This window comes from Amia ocellicauda, chromosome 3 (assembly GCF_036373705.1).
Source record: "Amia ocellicauda isolate fAmiCal2 chromosome 3, fAmiCal2.hap1, whole genome shotgun sequence".
Lineage (NCBI taxonomy): Eukaryota > Metazoa > Chordata > Actinopteri > Amiiformes > Amiidae > Amia > Amia ocellicauda.
In genome coordinates, this window is record NC_089852.1 from 16872065 (window position 1) to 16893388 (window position 21324).

The 21324-nt window shown below is 37.6% G+C and overlaps 1 protein-coding gene across 1 annotated transcript; it reads right to left on the reverse strand.

The window, feature by feature from the left end:
• Positions 1-307: 307 nt before the first annotated feature.
• Positions 308-14891, reverse strand: LOC136739212 (mitogen-activated protein kinase 14A). The gene is made up of 12 exons (XM_066698340.1): positions 14677-14891; positions 11538-11667; positions 10985-11043; positions 9763-9874; positions 9050-9079; positions 8570-8617; positions 7922-8036; positions 5991-6062; positions 5316-5395; positions 2240-2318; positions 1655-1828; positions 308-1048 (listed from the first exon to the last, which is right to left on the reverse strand). The coding sequence occupies exons 1-12, from the start codon at positions 14793-14795 to the stop codon at positions 987-989; spliced, it is 1080 nt and encodes a 359-aa protein (XP_066554437.1). The 5' UTR covers positions 14796-14891; the 3' UTR covers positions 308-986.
• Positions 14892-21324: the final 6433 nt, after the last annotated feature.

Here is a 21324-nt window from a genome sequence, read left to right on the forward strand (position 1 = left end):
AGATATCAATCAAACCTATCGCAAAAGCAGAACATCAGTCACAAACCTCAACATCTCTCAATTATGTAAACTGTATCGCTACCTCCACCCAGATCCCCCATTCTCTATTTTCTCCACTTTTCATACAACATTTCCTCATCTCAAGCTAGTATTCTCTAACTAGGTCAGTAGAGGTTTCTCTCCTTATCCAAAACACCAGGATTCAGATCATCAAGATATACATGTTAGTTAATATCCAATATGATGGGGTTAAATATATAAATATATAAATAGTGCAACACAGAAAAGAGTCCCAAATACAAGGAAGAACAGAAGTGAACAATATGATTTTAATGTCAAAGCTCATGTACAACATTACAGTATTGAGAGGAAAAGTTAATATCCATCAGTACAGCTGTCCTGTAATCATAATTAATGTATTACAAATTGAACATACTGTAATTACATATAATAGGATATGTACAAAAAACATTGTTAATAAATTGACTTTTTAAATGATTGATCTTCTATCCTTTATTATTTACTCTACACTGTACCTATATTTATGCAATACATCTTTATATTTTTTTAAAGGGCCTGTTAAATGTACTACAAAAGGTATAAAAGGCCAAATAATTCAAATAATTGGTGTGCTAATTGTGCCTGAGTTGTGTTGTTACTAAGATATATTGCACTGGCTCCCAATTCTGACAGATTTTCCCTAAATGGTTAAACATTTCATAATGGTTAAAGAAAACCTAGCAAAAAAGAGTTTGAATTATAGGTGCTAACGCTCATAGAACTTAAGTTGAGACGAGTTGGCTGCACACCACAATAGCCACCAAGCTTTTTTGCAAACATCTACAATAAAAAAAAACTTATCAGTAATAGTTTTCAAGTACAGTTGATCCATTATTTCATGTTTGTGTCACCAATGCCTTGGCTCTGCTCGAATTTCACGTAAATCTCCTTTCAGCTTGCTGTGAACGTTTTCTTCCTCTTGCTGGTTACATTGCCGTTACCCTAGGGTTGGCAGGGTCAAAGGTCATAATTTCCATGTGAATGAGACCTGGGTACAAAAAATGAATCCAGAGCTCATGAATAAAAAAAAAAACACTTTTTCTTTGCCCCGAGTAGATGAAGCTTTTGATCAAGCTTTTGTTTGTGTAAAGCCTATCATCAAAAAGAGTCAATTGAGCCCTAATGAGTAAATGCTTTAAAAAGTGTATATTATAAATGAAATGTCACTTATGTGTCTTTAGATTCTAAGGTCATATAAATTACATATAATCAATACAGTCTGTAAAACAGTGATTTAGCAGCACTCAAGTGATCTCCAGCTAAGGGTTAGAATAAAACAAATATCATCCCCCTAGCAGCTCATAAAGTAAAATACTCTGTTTGCAGTGCAGGTTGGGCCCTAGAGGTCTAGATTTATAATCCTGATTGACCACAGTGTGCTATGACACGTTTAAAAAAGACCAGTATATGAAAGTGTAGCTTTAATAAATTAAATAAAACCCTGTAAAGGCTTGGAACCTCCCTGGGTATGCTGAAGTAAAAGCCGGTGGCCTTTTATTTTTTTTAAACACTTGTGCTTCCGAAGCAATGATCTGTTAAACCCCCAGCGTTAAATCACAATGCTAAACTCTTTAATACAGGTAGCGATGCTCACTTTTCCACTCTCCCACAGCCAGCTCCATACTCTCAAAGGAATCGTCATAGGGCGGGGACTCCGTCTCACTCTCGATGTCATGGAACTCCGCTACATAAGGGTGAGACAGGGCTTCTTTGGCTGTCACCCTCCTGTCTGGGTCCAATATCAGCATCTTCTCCAGCAGATCTACTGCTGCTCGAGGGGAACAAGTGGGATAGATGAAAGAAATTCTATATGCAACTGTAACCTTTGCGGGGGGGGGTCATTTCACTTAGTTTGACCACACTCAACTAGCATTTCTCTAAAGACAATTCAAAGGTGACTGTAAGAAAATACAGATTGAAAGCTAGTTGTGTGTTGTACTTTGGATGTGCATTTTTGTGGTTACTTTTTGTTAAGGCAAACAGTAATAGATTCTATTTACAGATGGACGTAGTGATATGAAGTAAAATGTCCATTGTTGTTTTGTGAAGAGTGGCTATCTCTACCACCATAAAATAAAGGAGAGGGCACAAATCAGTTATGAGATCTTCTGCAAACCCTACTGATACTGATGCCTTATTTGTGTGATTAAGTTCTAATAAATATAATACAAATACATACTGTTCTTGCCCATGGCTGGAAACACCTCCCTGAAATTCCTCTTTTCTTGGTGAGGGAGAGACTGGACATACTGTTTTGCCTGTAAAAGCCAAAATGATGACAATACTTTTAGCTTCTCATTAACCAGTTCAGGGATTAGGAAATGCACAATTCCATTTCTTTTGAGGAAATAAGAAAACATAGAAAAAAATAGAATCGTTATAATAACCATTCAGATTTGTCTTCGCTTGATTCAAAGGGGTTGAGGCTAATTCCACACCCTTTGTGACTTCCCCTCCTGTTATAGTCACCTTGGGCAAGGGTGTCTGCTAATCAATAAATCATAATAATAATAACATAATAATGTTTGCTTGTATATCAATATACTTTAGTTCTGGGGCTTAAATTGTTTTACAATTCTATCTTAGTTATTATTAATTTGGCTCAAAATCCTTCTAGGAACATGCAAAATCAAAATGATCACTGACCACTGGTTCTCGACATAGAAGCTATATAAGATATTAACTAATTTTAAACCATCATGAGCTAAACTTCAACACTAAAACATATTTTGTACAGATAATACATTGGCCTTGGGGCCAGTCTGCCACCGAGTGGTGGGGAGCTGTCTGCAATGGACAGGGAGTCCAGGGCAGTTGGATGGCACCCGTCAGGGCCCTCCATATCAACGCCCTGTAATTACGAGCTGTCTCCGTCACTTCATGCTGGCCCTTCAGGGCAGTCATGTTTTAGTGTGGACAGACATCAACCTACAGGGAGGGAGGCAGGGAGGTCTCAGGTCGCACACACTATTTCGAGAGCTAGTGTGTCATCTGCTTCTATGGACGCAGCCTCAGCTGCGCTACATCAGAGCAGTCCACCTCCCGGGCATCTCCAACATAGCGGCGGACCTCTCGGGGAGGCATCCTGGTGTCGAAATGGCGCCTCCACCCCCTGGTGATTCAGCAGCCTTGGAGCCACTACGACAGGGCAGAGGTAGATCTCTTCACTTCGGTGGAGTCCACACATTGTCCCCTATGGTTCTCCATTTGGGATCAGTCAGGGACCCTGGGGATGGACGTGCTAGCCCACATGTGGCCGCACTGTCTCCTCTACGCATTCCCACCGTTCCCTCTTCTCCCAGTGGCTCTGAAGAAAATCAGGCAGGAACGAGTGACAGTTCTGCTGGTAGCGCCTCGCTGGCCCCACAGTCTTTGTTTTGCGGACCTGGTCTCCTTCTTTGTCAGAGAGCCTTGGCAGCTTCCCCTGCGGGCGGGCTTGCTGTCTCAGGTGCAGGGTACACTGTGGTATCCCAACCCAGGCCTGCTCCAGCTCTGGGCCTGGCCCTGAGTGGGATCGCCTCATGGCTTGGGGTATGTCAGATGCGGTAGTGGCTATTATTCAGTCGGCGAGAGCTCGCTCTACGAGGTCGCAGCAAACTTGGTGTCAGGAGAAATCTCATGACCCAGTTAATTGCCATATACAGTGAGGGAAAAAAGTATTTGATCCCCTGTTGATTTTGTACGTTTGCCCACTGACAAAGAAATGATCAGTCTATAATTTTAATGGTAGGTGTATTTTAACAGTGAGAGACAGAATAACAACAAAAAAATCCAGAAAAATGCATTTCAAAAAAGTTATACATTGATTTGCATGTTAATGAGGGAAATAAGTATTTGACCCCTTTGACTTAGTACTTGGTGGTAAAACCCTTGTTAGCAATCACAGAGGTCAGACGTTTCTTGTAGTTGGCCACCAGGTTTGCACACATCTCAGGAGGGATTTTGTCCCACTCCTCTTTGCAGATCCTCTCCAAGTCATTAAGGTTTCGAGGCTGACGTTTGGCAACTCGAACCTTCAGCTCCCTCCACAGATTTTCTATGGGATTAAGGTCTGGAGGCTGGCTAGGCCACTCCAGGACCTTAATGTGCTTCTTCTTGAGCCACTCCTTTGTTGCCTTGGCTGTGTGTTTTGGGTCATTGTTATGCTGGAATACCCATCCACGACCCATTTTCAATGCCCTGGTTGTGGGAAGGAGGTTCTCACCCAAGATTTTACGTGCCAGTTGAGCTCCTTATTAAGTTGAGCGTGGACGACTGCTCCTGTTGTAAGCGAGGGCACGTGTGCCTAGCTATGTATATAGTTCCTTTGCTAGCAGTCTATGGCCCTGCCCTAGCTATGCTAGATGTGCTGGAGGCCACTGCGGAATTGGTTCTTCTTGTTCCGCTGTGTATATAGTTCCATTATTTAATTGAACTATCCAGCAGTGGCTATTCAGTCTGGTTAGCCCGCTCCACAAGGTACAGTGGCAGCTTTGAGAGACAAATGTCTTTGATACATTCCAGCGATGCCCGCTGAAAACCCCTCCCCCTTGGGCAGTGCTTCTTTTCTCAGATAACCACGGTTGCATACACAAGCCATCGATGTAAGACCTTATATATTGCTTACTATATCTCCTATACACTTGTGTAAATTCTAAATTTGTAAAATGTATTCTGCCTGAACTGCACTGTATTAATATTGTATTATTGTATTGTACTGTATTGCACTGTATTATTGCACTTTGTATTGCTCTGATATTTTGTAAGTCACCCTGGACAAGTGTGTCTGCTAAAAAATAAATAATAATAATAATAATAATAATAATAATAATAATAATAATAATAATAATAAAATGTCTAATCTAAGCAGCCAGGTGTTCAAGCTATATGAGTTGATGCTGAAAATGCATACAATTGTGGTAATTTTAGACTTTAAAACATTATTTAAAATTAAGAATGGAGATGAAGACCAGAAATGATAGACTTTTGAATCAACCAAGAAACTCTACCACTTAAGGAGCAGTGGGGAATGGGGCAGTCTATTTCTTTCCAGATAGATTCATATTTTGTGGGTATAATTTTATCACATTAACCTTACATAATTTCTGTACTAAAGAAATTATTATTGTGCACATGTGACTTGGAGAGGTTTTCCTCAGAAAGAATCTTGCAGAGGTATGTGAATGAGATATTCCACTATCCTCCTTTCTCCTTTCCTATCTGCAAATTCTTCTTATATACAGAATTAATGAATAAATGAGTGACTAATCAATTACATCTTTGCTCTGCATCTTCTCCACCAGGGATGAATGGGGGGTTCCTGTTAACCTCAATATTTTCTTCAGCTGGTCAATATCTGAGCTGGGAGTGAAGGTCTAAGAAAGCAAGTAGAATTGGAACCAGAGATCCAGACATAATAAGTTGATTTGATTGCGCACCACTTGTATAATGCTCTCCCAATCTAAAAAATATGATTCCTAGCTATAATTACTACAGTAGCATAGTATGGTTTATCAATCATAATTGTTGCATTGCAAGACCAGGATATTACAAACAACACTCCATTTGTGTTTATTTTTCAAGTTACCAAATCATTTATCTCTCACTTTCAGTAAAATAATTGTGGATTAATCGCAGCTGTTTTTAAATTATAAGTAACAATAACTGAAGACAGTGTCATTCTAAACCCCTCCCTGAAAATACCATCTAAAGAGTCAAATAATCGTTTTGCTCAAGGCCAATGATTACATCTGTTTACGTAAACCCAGTTTGGTTAAGCCCTTTGTAGTGCCATTTGAAATGTTTTACAGATGGCAAAGCACAAAAAACAGCTTTTACCTCAGTCTCTGTTGGTATACCCTTTCGCAATGCTTACTCCCTGTTCCACCTGTATTGCTACAGACTTGAAGTGAGCAGACATTAACATAAGTAAGGCTTATCATAAAGGATACAGTCATTTCCAGGAAAGAGGACCCTCCCAGTTATCATCTCAGCCAGAATGCAACCAGCTGACCAGATATCCACTGTCGGGGAAAGGCAAGTGAACACTGAAGAAAGCTCTAATCAGAGGTTAACACAGTGAGTTCCAGTATGCTGGGGCTTTAATATTGCATGTGTATTTAGGTTCCCTTTGGGATCTCTTTAAATATAGGGCTTAAGCAAACCCTGATCGCTTTAAAGGTCACCTGAACATTATTTAATGAAAACATAATTAGCAACACAACAAAAATATAATGTTAATTATTAACAAATAAATATATCCTATCTGCTAAAGAGACTGGAGAATGGATTTTGACTCCAGATTACATCACATGCAGGTAGCAACCCTGCCCCCTGTAAACTTTTGAGAGGAGAGGCAGGGTAGAATTTTCCGTTGATATGAAATATTGTTCAAGAGCCTGTTTTCATTTAGACAAATGTAAAATGTATTTATATAGGGCCATGCCATGTTAAAGCATACTGAACAAAATTATAAACACAACATTTGACTTGTTAAATTGTGTAATAAGATAATACATTCCTTATACAATGTTATACTTAACTTAAAACTGTTATACTGTTTAAAATAATAAAATAATAAAATAAGCTATATCCGGCTTCTTCACTGAGACCAGCCACCCAGACAGCTGATGAAACTGTGGGTTTGCACGACTGAAGAATTTCAGCACAAACTGTCGGAAACCGTTTCAGGGAAGTTCATCTGCAAGCTCGTCATCCTCACCAGGGTTTTGACCTGACTCTGGTGGGCATTCCTGCAGTCAGCATACCAATCAAAACTTTCAAACTTTAAATCCATAGATTAGGGACTAATTCATTTATCAATTGACTGATTTCCTTATATGAACTGTAACTCATTAAAATCTTTGAAATTGTTGCATGTTGCTTTTATATTTTTTTCCCCTGTAAATATCGCCATAAAAATTGTTGGATTGTTGGATTACAGATAAAGAATTTCACAAGCACATGCTGAGGCATAAAACTAGTCTATCTAGTCTAGATATGGAGGGATTTGTATCTGCTTGGTTTTATGTTTTTTGTTTTGTTGCAGTTACAATAAACTATCACTATTAAGTACTTTCTGTTTTGGCATTGTGGGGCTAAATAAAAATAAAAACAACAAGGGACAGCAATTAATTCAAGTGTAAGTGCATAGACCACAAATATATAGATTATGCAGAGGAAACAATGACTGCACTCAAAATAAAAAGTAAACAAATGGACATGTTGTACCTGAAGCCTTCAGAGATTACAGGTGGCAAGTATGGCAACATATTAATGCTTATAATCAATGTAAACTAATAATTAGCAAACCAATGTATTGAAACATGAATTGTCAGCATCTGAAATGACAGACAAGTGCAATGGGCAATTCATATTTGACTAAAATACATTTATAAGTGTTTTTAATACACTTGAATACACTTGGCTAGAATTGATTAATCTGTGTAAGCAGGGCTGATAGTTTTAGGCCTCTTTAAAAATAAGAAGAACCCAGCTAACACATTTAATTCTGGCAATGTCATGTGTGGTTATACAGCTCTGGAAAAAATTATGAGACCACTGGAAAATGATCGTTTCTCTGGTTTTACTATTCATAGGTATGTGTTTGGATAAAATTAACATTTTTCAATACATTTTTCAAAGTATGCCTGCGCATGCCATAGGCCCATTCCCGACATTTCAATACACATCAACCCCAATTGTAAAATGACTCTTCATTCTCAATTTCTCTGTTATAATTGTATAACATTATTTTACAATGTTTGTACAACAGCCCCTGGCATTTATAAATTTGTGTTGGCACAACATTATATTGTTCTGTCTCCACAATCTTATGTGCTTGCCTGGGAACGAGACAGCAGACATCTATGACAGGACTCACCTGTCTGGGTGTAGTGCATCCAGCTAAGGACAATCTCTGGAGCTCTGTACCAGCGGGTCACCACGTACCCTGTCATCTCACTTTCAGTATGTCTCGCCAGTCCAAAATCCAGAATCTACACTCAGAGGTGAAAAAAAAAAGCTAAAGAAATTGGTCTTTGCATCTTCCAAGTTCTCCTTTTAGAAAATAATTTAATTAGTCCAAGTACAATCCAACTCCTGAAGACCAACAGGTTTTCTAGATATCATAACATCAACAACATCAAGTTCTTCAGTTGCTCCAACTATGACAATATTCAGTTGAACTGATTGTGCACCCCTTGTCTAATGCTCTCCCAAACATTTATTTTTAGATTATCTGAATACTTGCAATGTTTTCAAATGTTGCTTATGTAAACTATAAGTCACCCTTAGCTAAGAAATTCATAATAATAAATAATCACCAGTGCGGGACAAAAGGTAATTTGACTATCCTGTCCTGGGAGGGGTATTGAAAGACACAGACTGATTACTGCCTAGGTGACTGACACTTAAAATCGAGGAACATCTTTAAGAGCTTTTATTGATCGAGCAGCACTGTGTGTGGGAGGAAAAGAGGGAATTGATTCACCTAGCGAGACAGAGATTGAGGAGAGTGGCAAAGCATTACCTTTAGCTCACAGTTCACACTCACAGCCAAGTTACTGGGTTTGAGGTCCTGCAATCAGAAACCACATATTAATCCGGAAAAAATATATTAACATAAATCAAATTAACATATTAGTAATGAAAATATTATTATTATTATTATTATTATTATTTTTACAAGTAGTAGATGTAGTAACATAAAAATTTATCCAACGTGAATTTGACAAGCTCTGATCATTAAGATGTTTCTCAGTTGCATAAGATTAAATCCTTCTTGATTAACTTCAGTGATAAGTTTGCATCATTGGCTGGAGGGTGACATATGTGTTGAAACTTGCCTGCCTTGGTTGTACATTAACCATAAGACAACTAAATGCTTCTACGTGATCCAATACTTCATGGTTTATGGTAGTTTATAACTGTGTGCTTGTCCTCTGATCAGAACTTTTCTACCATTCGAATAGCCAAGAATGAAATGGACGAAAGAAGCCCAAATACTGACCCTGTGCACGATACCCGCAGAGTGAATATACTAGAAAAAAAGAGAGAACACATTTGAACGTATTCATGCCTCGTCTCTAAAAGAAGCATTCTTCCACAGGAAAACAGGTTTTACCTAACATTGCCCACACAATGCAGTCTATGTGCTGATTGCTTTACGATTCTCCACATCAGTTTAATCTGTGCCGCCCACCTGATCAATATCTTTAGGTTTCCTACTGAAAACCAAGCGAGTTGGACCTTTTATTTGTATAGAGTCCTAATTAAGTGTTATTGAACATGGACACATAAAATGCAGACAGGCCTTGCCAATATATATAGTTGTATATTTTAAATGTGATATTTCCCATATATTTTGAATATATAGTTCTTCTTTATGTGTATTTTCCCAAAGTAATTAGATTCAACATTATAGATCTTGTTTTAAGACTTGCCAAGTTGTTTGCTACTTTACACTGCAGTCCAGGATGTAAACTGTGCAGCTTTTGTGTCGGACATAGTATTCAGTTGGTATCCCACAGTGTGGCAAACGTGGCAATCTGATTTTCTCATTGCCAATGAAAAAACAACAACAAATGAATGGGTCTGTGTATTAGCCTAACCAAGTCATTATACAGTTTGATTTCGAAAAGGACCACCACACTTGTACATGACAGCTGATGAATTCTGATGAACTAATTGGCAGTGAAGACAGAAAGCATGTCAGATCTGTACCTTCAGCCCACGGACTATTTGGTAGAACAGGTAGGTGATGACCTTATCACTCAACATGCCTTTTTTCATAATGTGGCTCAGGTCTTGTGCTACAAAAGGCATCACAATGTAGCTGAAATGAAAAAGAACCACATTAGTACAATAGATATAGTGGTGAGTCCAGATGACTGAAAATGCATAACTTTTTTTAATACATGACATATCTCATGGTTAGTTACACTTGTTTTCAAAATAATCAATGCCCTTCTTTGAAACAATCATATTCTTTGAATCATTAAGTTGAATAAATATTGTTCATTCAACAATACTCCTTTTTCAAATATATCCATTCAGAGTATAACATAGAGAAAACTGTAAAGCTTTGAGAATATTAAATGGGGACATCATGTTTTAAATTAATGAATCACCAAAAAGGAACAGTGACAATACATTTGACTACAGTAGTATTTAAAGCCAGTTGCTAATGAACTCTATGAGATTTGTAACCAACTGAAGCCCATTTAATCTCAAAGAAAGTGTCTTATGTTGACAATATCTGGGTAGCTGTACAATGTTATGTAAAAGCAGTGTACAAAACTGTGTCACCATCTATTGTTCCATTGTGGTTTTCCATTCAAATTAGAGATTGACTTCTTTAATAGAACTATATTTTCAATCAGGCTTATCCATTTTTATTATTCTAGATAATAGCCTAAAACATGCTGTTGATTTAAGATACAGTACCTCTTTAACTTTTTGGAGCTTGGTGAGAACTATTCATTTCATCTAGCATATCACATAAAAGTATAGGTAAAATCAAGGTAAAATAAACCAGTATTAGAAATAAGTGTTTTCTCAGATGCTCTTGCATTACACTAAACATAAATATTAAAATTGTAACTTGTAATCCCCTAACCCCTAATGTTTGGCAGGTGTAATAAGTCACGTTACAACAGCTAAGAGATAGGGTTGGAAATCATCCAAAGAACATTTTAGCCTTTCAGACATTTTAGACATTTACCTTGGCCTACACATAAATATAACTGATAAGTGCTGAAGAAGCCAAGCAAAATTGGAAATGCATTCATAATTTCCCCCTGTACTACAGAGAATGTAAGGTGTGTGAGGGATGGGGAGGGAGGGGGTAAATAAACTGCTATAATCCCTTTACCCAGCTCTACGAGTCTTGGCAGGCAGAGCATTCCTTCAATGGAATGTATGGAAATTCAAAATGTCTCCTTACAAGGTTTGGAATTTATCCAAGGACATATCAGGTGTGAAGACATCCAGCAGAGAGATCACCTACAGGGGTAAAACACAAAGGGTTCAAGGTTTAATTAGAAGATCAACAATGATTTTCATGAATTAATAACTGCAAACCAACACAACTTAAAAAAACTGAGAAACACTGAAAACAAAAGGAAATACTCAATTGTTTTATGAAGTCTTTATTTTTTATATTCATCATCGCATGAGGTAATAAAGCAACAGTGTTCAATTAATGTATACTGCTGCATTTAAATATCAATTTCAATTTGAAATTCCTTTCCTGTCTTTGTGTGTCCCAGTGGCTATGGATTCATAAGGTCACCCCTGCTGAGGGTTCACTCAGTAAAGGTACCTATTCTTCGAACTTTGAAAATGTGCACAGGCTGTAATTTTAGTTTTTTACTGGTGCTGGCTTTCCAGAATATATTAAATGTTTTAAAGGACTGCACCACAACAACCCAAGAGGCATAGCTTGAGGGGGAGGGGATATGGGAACTTGTATACACAACCAAAAAAGCAGAGCTTACATTTTCATGTTGGATGTGCCGGAGCAGTCGAAGTTCACGGTAGCCTCTTTTAGCATGAATCAGAGACTGAAAGGGCCGGTAGAGCTTCTTTATGGCCACTTTCTCCTTAGTTTTCTGGTCGATGGCAGAGCTGTAAAACAGAAAGAGAGAGAGAGACAGATAGAGAGGTTTCTATATGTTGCAAGACAGTTGCAACAGAGAATTGCATTCAATTGTTGATGGTAAGAGGTTGCAAAGCTACATTGCTTCAGAAATGGACTTTGGTCATATCTAAAAGCAAGGGCAGGCATCGTTCATTTTGTTGATGAAACTGATGATGAAAATGTTTGTCAACTAACTGTTTTTCATTTTAGTTAATGCTGACAATCAATCAATCAATTAATCAAATTTTATTTGTATAGCGCACTTTGCAGGGTAGCCACAGAGCGCTTTACAGACTTAAAAACATACAACAAAGTACAGCAAAATAAAATACATAAATACAATAAAGTAAAATAAATAACTATAGACCTGTAAACAGTTTACATGATCTAAAATAAAGTAAGTGAACATTTAAATAAATAAACCATTTAGGCACGGAGGAGAGAAAAACAACAAGATGACTACAATCATCCAAGATGAGGAAGTCGATGAATAAATGTTTTTGCATTTTTGTTCACATAATAAGACTAGACTAAATCAGCAGTTTGACTGAAACTCAGAACTCAAAATCTGAGCATTTACCCCCAGTCTATCTGTCACATAGGACCCAATTCTAGGCAGCACGACCACTGCCTGGAAAAGTTAAGGAGAATCAATAGTTTTGAGAGTGCGATAATTTTCTCCAAAATGAATACAAATATATGATAATAAAGAGTGTGTTCAATTAAAGCTAGTTATCAATAACATTACTGTTATTATTATCATTAGCTATTATACTCTAACTGGGAGGGTTTTTATGGGGGGAGTGGGGGCGTGGCTGTGGACAACAGCAGCTAGGCTACCTAGCACGGTCGATTCAACTGGGTAGCTACCTAAATCGCAGGTAACCATGCATTCAGAAAAAATACATCTACAGTCTGGCAGTACTGTAAATATGATGAAAGAACAAAGAAAACATCGTGTAAGATATTATCTGCAAGAAAATAAACCAAATGTGTACAATGAATTCGAAGCGACATCTGAACAGTACAATAAATCAAATTCCAAGATGTATCTGTTTATTTATTTCATAGACAAACATGTGAAGGTTTTGGATTTAAGTTAAGATTCCTTATCTATTTTTTGGTAAGTAATAAGTTGCCGCACAATTTATTTAATATTATTAAATATATGATGTTGTTACATTGATGAGTTTGCCCAGTATAAAGATGCAACTACAATTAATTAGCTAATTAATTAACTTAGCCTGACTTTAGTCCCTGTGGCCCCAAACAAGTTTTACTAGTCTGTATCTTAGAAATAAAAGGGATATTTGAATCAATTTTATTTTTACTAGTTTTTACATCTTTTTTTTTTAATTTAAGATGTGGGTGTATTCTTTGAGGATTAGTTGCACGATAAGAGACAAAGACAGTGAAGGACTGGACAATGAAGGATCACAAAAGTTAGGTAAATGGACACTGCCTCTACTCCTATTACAAACTTTTAAAGTCAAGTTAGGACAGGTAATACTCCCAGTGGCCTTTAAATGATTATGCCCTTTTACTTTAAACATAAATAATGTAATCTCATAGTTTTGTTGTTGTTGCTGTTTTTATTTTTTTTGTTAGGTCACAATAAAAACAAAAGTCACATTATTTTCAACACCTAAAATGTTTTCATGTGCTGTTTTAAAACATAGGAGTGTTCATACACCAAGTATTTAAGTAAGGAAACAAGGAAATGTATTCACTTCAACTGTTAGGTATAAGTTTCTAAAGCAGTAATTCTCAAGCCTGGTCCTGGAGGACCCCCTTCCCTGATGGTTTTTGATCCTACAGCTCTCAGCTCTCAATTACTTAATTGAACCATTAATTTAACTCATAATTTCATAATTCAGAGCCTTTTAATTATTTTAAAAAGTAAATTTAAAACAAACTTTCTAATCAGTTACACAGTTTAAAAAGTCAAATGTAAGCAAATATTAGTTAAATTAATCAAAAACCATCAGGGCTGGGGGTCCTCTCGGACAAGTTTGAGAACCACTGTTCTAGAGGGCATCGAAAGAATACAGGCTATAAAGAACTGGTCTTACTGCAAGATAGTCTGGCTAGAGATATTCTAAAATAACATCAGAAAAGCAATGATACAAGTGTTCGCTGTTTTTCCAAGATGGAATTGCCTATAATTTATAAATATGCCACACTAGGCACGGATAAGAAGATATAAGGAGGACAGTTATTCAAGTAACCCAACCAGTATGTGCATTGGTTTTACAGCATTGTTGTATATATATATATATATATATATATATATATATATATATATATATATATATATATATATATATATATATGTTAAATATATGCTTGTAATTTTCTGCTTGTTTTGAGTCAGAACATTGTTAAAATCTAGAAAGCAAAAAAAGCCCTGCTTTGTTTCTGTAGGGTTGTTTACTTCAAGCTACTTTTAAGTCAGTTTAGCTCTTATGTCAACAGTCAACAGATCCTTGAGACAGATACGTTACATTAGGTTTCGTGAGACTCATTTAAAGTGAGCTATTCCAGTAAAATAAGTAGCCTAAGGGCAGAAGAGGTTTATGTTTTTTAACTTGTCTGAACCTGCAGAGTAAGGAGGGACGTGTTGTGTCCTATCGCTCCAGACTCCATAGACCTGCAAATTGAAATATTCAGCCACTGAGAGAAACACAAAACACTATACATTGTAATGCATACTTTAAGTAGATTCTGTGTACACTACTCTGAGTATAAATATGTAAGTAAGGATATAAAATGTTGCATAACTGACACTCTGAAATACATAGCACTGGAATGAACAGTACAGGATTCGAGTTTTCTTTTTTCCCATTAAAAAGTGTTTTCCTAGCTTTTATATGCACTGCCATGATTATTAGTAGTAGTAGTAGTAGTAGTATACACAGTGTTCACATTTTACACTATTGCTGCAGGTGGCACTAAGGTGTCTTTGCCATTCCACTCCCACCCAGATGTTTTCTCACCAGACTGTTCCGTAAGCTCCTGACCCGACCGGTATCAGTCCTGTGTACCTCGCTGGCACTTCCCAGGTCGTCTTCTGAATCTCTTCTCTGTGAAACCCGGGTCTCACTGGCGTTGCCATCTTGCACTGGGGTTTCCTATTAGCTCAGACTGGGTTGCTGACAGTCAGCCTGCTTGCTCCGGTTCAGTGTAAAACGCAGAGAGTAGTCTGCAGTACAATGTCACGCAAAGGTAACTACAAAGTTACGCCCACTTTACACACCTCTCTCCTGATCACGTGGTTTACACACATCCCACCTTCCAATTCCAATAACTGGCAACGAGCCGACACCCTCATACACAGACCCGCAGACCCGGCCAGCATCACAGTGATTTGTCTTGGGAATATGTATAATGATATAACCACTAATTATAGATACGTTCCAAAACATGTTGGTTCATAATCAATAACAATGTGATTATATGAATATTAATGTATCGGGGTCATTCTAAAGTACCTGCATACATTAGTTAATAGATTATATTAGTGTTTGTATATATATATATATATATATATATAATTAGTGGTAAGGGTAGTTAAGCTCGGATATTGCAACCAAAATATGATCCGTTTTTTACAAGAAAATGCCAACAAATTAACAAATTACACGTTACACTTAGTTACCTAACAACTAAACGATATTCTATAAATACGTACACTTTTATCCGTTGTCCTAATACTTTTGGTAATATAGTCTATATCATTTGCACTGCTGGTTGATAATGGAACCAGCAGATGGCGCGAAAGCCTTATAAAATCACATTGAAAGTGTCCAATCAGGATCCTTCCAAAATGTGAATAGAGTTTACCCAGAGAGCTGTGCTAATAATATCTATGAAAATAATGTACAATATGCATTTCAGATTAGGGAATTAGACAAACGGCTATAAAGCATAGTTAATCTCAATATTGTTTCTTGTAGGTCCTACAACATGGTTTAAGTGTCTCCCCACCCCCACACACACATTTTAAGTAGGTGAGGATTTCAACCAACAAATCCCTCTTGGAAAACAGACTCTTGTATTTCTGATATACATCATCAAATTAGTGTAGTTATATTCTTGTTTAGTTTTTCCATTTTAAATTGTGGTGTGCATTAGCCCAGTTTGGAAAGTCTGCATCCCCAAATGAGTCTCATAATCTTTGAAGTCAGTTTGGCACCACATGTGTAAAGTCCCATGGCAAGTGTAGCCAAAATTGGCGGCACAATATTTTTACACTTTAACCAACTGTACAAAAAACAAGATTTGAATGTAGACCACGCCAGAGTGTTAGCATTAAATATAATCACAACATGTCCTGAAGACTTCAAAGGAAACATGTTTTCACATTCAGACAAATATTATTAACACATTTGTAATCCAGGATACTGCAAGACCTAGTTCCAGTTCCAGCTGCCCCAGATATTACAGGCCTTATTATGGTTTGTTTTTACTTGCGTTTCTAATTAAGCATCTTAATTTAGGGCGCCATAGCATAATCATTCATTAAAATATAGAAGATAACAGAATCTTGCATGAATTAAATGTTTTCACTTCTACTGCTATGAATGAAATGCATTCTAGCTGCTTGTAATTATAATAAGGATAATTTTGTTTGACTAGGTTGTGGTATAGGACCCTTCCTATTAAAATAGTCAGCCAGGACATTTACATAGTAGAACAAGAAACAAGAAACATAAAATATAGCATGCACTAATACAATCATATCTAGTATCTTGACTGTGTACAACCAGGGAGTGTTAATAGGGATAGTCAGGCAGAACACAGATGCTTATAGCATGAAAGTGGAAGCAGAGTTTGTGACCAAAAGGGCAGCCAAGCCCACAAAACGCACTGCATCCTCAAAGGCCATTGTTGTTTTGCTCAGTGTAAGCAAACAGTGCTGGGATAACTGTTATGTGTGCAATTCTAATTGACCGCCAGCTCCCAGGCAGTATACACACTGCTTGTCTCCTCCATTCACTGAAAAGCTGGCCTAATTTGTCAATCTCAATAGATAACCATCTGTCTAAGCCAATGACTGGTTGCAATGTTGTGCTGCAAATTGAGGCCAGGATAGAATATTGATTCATTCCACAAGGTCACAGAGCTAATATTAACTTTTTGTTTTCGACCGCCCCGGGATAAATTCAATTTCTCTGTCTGCGCACTTGACGGCCATGAATGTTCGCAATTTCGACTGATTTGTCTCATACCAAACTGAGCAGTGTTTGAGCGGGATCGTGTCTGCGGCATTACACTCCCTTCAGAGGGCACAGACATGTACAGCTCTCTTCCCTCTTTTGATCATGCTTAAGCGACTCCATTTAACTATTAATCACAGTGCCTCTAAAAACTGGGAATTCACAGATAATTTGCAGTAAAACACAATAAACTAACAAATTAAGCTCATACACTACCTCAGTTGCTATATTGCTCTGTCTAGTACTGTATTTTATTTCCCTATGTCTCTCTTCGAATATAGTTCTGACGTTTATGTTAGCATCTCGACAATTAAGGTCTTTCCCACTGTGTGACAAGGGTACACTGCCCTATTGAATATGAATCACCTAAGGCACCTAATAATAACAACAACAACATCAGTAATAAAAACAGTAACTCCTACTGTATATTTGCTTCAAAGAATACATTGGGGTGACTGGGGGTTAACTAGATTTCTGTGCATATTAATTAAGTCATTGATGGATGGATGTGAACACACCAGTCTCTTGGATGATAGAATCCAATGATCCAGTGACCTTGAGGGATGAGTTGAATGACTGGTAATTAGTTCTAGAGGTTCCTCCTAATACGAGAGCTGTTACTGTGAGTTGTTATTTAAGACCCCTTCTCATATTTTTGGGGAACACTTTGATTTGCCTCACGCAGTCTTCTGTCAGCAGGTAAGCTGATGCACTGATCTGATCTAATCAAGATTCAGACGCAACAGCAGAAAGACACCATTTCCAGATGTGATGTTGAAAATCAGATAATGGGAGGAGATTTTTTATTTTCCCTGTGATTAGCTAAATAGCTGGTTTTATTTTTGTTTTTTAAAATTATGCTCTAGGTGGAAGTTAATGGGAGCCTTAAAGCTGTAAATAATAATAATAATAATAATAATAATAATAATAATAATAATAATACATCTTAAATGTGGAAATATTAAATGGAGAAACCAAATTTAGGACTAGGCCCCAATGCATATACACAGGGGAGAGCACTACTGCAGATTTTCTATTTAAAGGCCAACGTTTCAAATGTTTGTAATGGATATACTAATGAATAAGGTCAGTATGTATGTTTATGAGTTACTGTAACACACTAATAGCTTATCTTCTCACTCAGAATGGTTGCAGAAAGACCCCCACATTTTTCTGAAATTGAACTGCTGTTCTTATTCATAGATAAACTGTTTATCAACTTCAGCCCCTAAGTGTTGTTTCCAAAGCATCAATTTTTGTTTTGTTTACATTTCATCTTGTATAATGGATCACGTAGACATCAGAAAGCCTCACTCCGACACACTAGTGTGAATGTATGCTGCTTTTCTTTTACTGGCTTACTTCAGCAAAGACCAGATTAATCAAAACAGTATTGTTTATTCTGCCTAATGTAAGGCAGGATGTTGCAGCACACCTCAGTCTTGTGAGACTTTCATGTTCAATAAATAAATAAATACAGAAAAAGTCCAAGAGAGGCCTCTAATATTAAGTTTTCACAACAACCAGATGTACACAGAGATTCATTTCATCACAGCAGAGATCAAGTATACTCAAGGATCTGGGAGGCTGTCACAATAAGGCTATGATTGTATACTGAATTGTCACCTACTTAGGGGTTCAAGAAAGCTGAAGACTCCCCATGAAAGAGTGCCACTCAAAACAAGACCCTCCCCCTTCTAATAAATTCAGTTCCATTTCTTAAAAGTGGAACTCCTTCTCGTGCCAGACTGCAATTTTGTGGACCAAAGGATCTCCCAAAAACCACATGTACTGCATTCTGTTCCGCATGTTTCTCTCTCTCAAGTGACTGCTGTTTCCCCAAAACATTATCGTGTCAAAAAAAATCATGAGAAATAAAATAAAGAAAAGTACAATGTCACGTTCTAACAGGAAGCTATACAATTGCAACCACAGCAGGAGAGTTGGTTCTGTCAGTGGTTGCTGCAGGTTTCATTCAAGGTAGAAGTAGACGAATATAAAGTCACAGCTCTACAAATATAAAATGTAATATTGCAAAGAGACATCCTGACACTACGAACAACCCACCTATGTTCCCTTAACTAGTCGTGTTTCCCCTCTGCCCCTCCTTCCCCTCTCTCTCTCTCTCTCTCTCTCTCTCTATTAAAAGTTGAGTTTATATTCTGTGTGGCCAGCTAGGAGCTGGAGCGAGATGAATGAGGCAGTGTTTGGTGTATGAATGTAGTATTCCCTGACAGACAGGGCTCCTCATTCACACACCCTCCTCCCTGCACCTCACTTCTGCTCTGAATGCAGGGCTGTGCTTAGACGTGAACCAGATTAGAACCAAGCGAATGAATAAATACTGCTCTTTTTTTCCAGTTTTTTTTTATTCCACCCTTTTATTCTGTTTTTCTCTCTTATATAAATTGAGTTTTCTTAAACAGGCGAGACGATTTGATCACTGGCAAAAAAAAATGGAGCTACATCCTTGAGAACAGAACACTGAGGATTAATGTTTAAATTGACAGAATAGAATCTGAGGAAAAAAGGACCACTTTCGCTGAAAAGGAGATCCCAGTTGCCAAATTTTGCTATTGTTTTGATTCCTGTCACTTTCTAAGCAGGGGGGAGAGGGGGGTGGGAGACTGCTTTTGATGAATGCTGTGCATATCCTGTTCATGTAAATGTCCTGGGAGGTTTACAAAAACTGTCTGCTTATTGGAAAACATTCAGAAAAGAACAAACTTTCTTCCAGCTCGATAAAATAAATCTATAAATAATAATAAATACATTAAAAATATGTGTTTGAGTACTCATATGGGTGCTACAAGTAAGTTGGACTGTTTAAACAACTGTATAGTAAAAGTGGTGCACCAGACAGATATTTGCTTCACATACAAAAGGGACCATGGGGAATGTGTTGCCATGGGCATCTACAGTCCACACTGAAGAGCAGCTCAGTGTGACCACCATTCGTGTCTGTGGAAGGACATAATGCACAGCTGCATGAAACAGAAAGTAATATATATATTCTTAAGAAAAGGTTATGTGGACTGAAGACGATCAATTCACTAAATGCTGAAAATAAAGTCCCTGAGCGATTGCTTAATGATTGCGGCTGTGGACACTAAACCTTCGCCAAGCTCCCTGGAGGACTGAACTTCAGCAGAGCACAGACAACTATTGGCCCCCAATCTAATGATAACACTCTGCCTGTACCAAGCCGCGCTGCTCAGTGCCAGTACTGGCATTGAAGTTATTTACCAGTATGAACAATTTGTGGCCACCTTAAACTCTCAGATTCATATTTAGTTTTATTGGTAGTGCATTCATAGGTGGGTATCAGTGTGGAGAAGCAGTAAGGGCTCTGGACTTTGAATTGAAAGGTTGTAGGTTCAGTCCCAGGTGGGGGACACTGTTGCTGTACCCTTGAGCAAGGTACCTTACCTAGATTACTCCACTAAAAATAGATCATTCTATGTAACATTCTAAGAAATAGAATAATAAATGAAAGAATGTGACCTCCTACTCAGACACAATGAGTGCATTTTAACCACAGTGTACCTTTTCTTGTTTGTCAACTGATGACTGGACTTCAGTCTCTTCTGTGGTGTCACCTGGTGTACCCAAAGGGAAAGCAGCCTAGGGTCTGTGATATTGTATGATGGTCACATGAACAATTGAGTTACACTTAGCATATCATTGAACTGCAAGCTGGCAGCTAATATATACCAATTTTCATGACTGATTATTAACTGAAAATGATATAAAAATTCGTGTTAATAATTATAAAAAAATTAAAGTCAATCTGAATTCTATAAAGTAAAGAGTCTATAGCTGTTAGGTACTTCTCTAATGAGAAGTTTGCTTTGCTGTTTAAGATTGACAAATAAACTGTTATTAGTACACACATTGCCATTATTTTAAATAATTGCCTGACATTTAAACAATTAAAAATTGGTTAAAATGCGAATATATTCGAAAAATGTCAAGCAATGATCACTTAGAATATCATCATTCTAAGGTTTTGTTAATCCACTGATTTTATGTATATACATTAGCAGGTATTTGTGTTTGTGTGTGTTATACACTACCAGATATTTCTGTCTTTTACTTTTATATACCATGATCACGAATGACTAATAATAATGTGAAGCACCAGCCAAGAGTCTGATGGGAGGCAGGCATTATTATGCAAAATGAAAGTGTGTGCTCAGGGCAGCGCAGCTACTTTTCTGTGTTTTCCAACAGTTGCCCTTTTAAGAGCGGCGTGTAACGCGCAGAGCACCGAGCTGGCGGGACACGGCGTCTTCACGATGCGGTTGCGGTGCAATTATGTGACCCGGCCCCTTTAAGTGTTAAGTGTACAGAGGGCAGGCCCCAGTGAGGTAATGTGTCCTGCAAGCCCCGCTTCCCCCTCCTGTGCGCCGGGTACATGTGTGA

Excerpts from the sequence above, each read along its gene's own strand:
- LOC136739212 (XM_066698340.1), bottom strand. The coding sequence starts at position 14,795 with ATGGCAACGCCAGTGAGACCCGGGTTTCACAGAGAAGAGATTCAGAAG. Across the intron at positions 5,396-5,990 it reads CCTCTTTCCTGGAAATGACT|ATATTGACCAGCTGAAGAAA; the intron begins GTATCCTTTATG and ends CTCCCAGCTCAG. Across the intron at positions 1,049-1,654 it reads GGCTGTGGGAGAGTGGAAAA|GTCTCATTCACATGGAAATT; the intron begins GTGAGCATCGCT and ends TTTTGTACCCAG.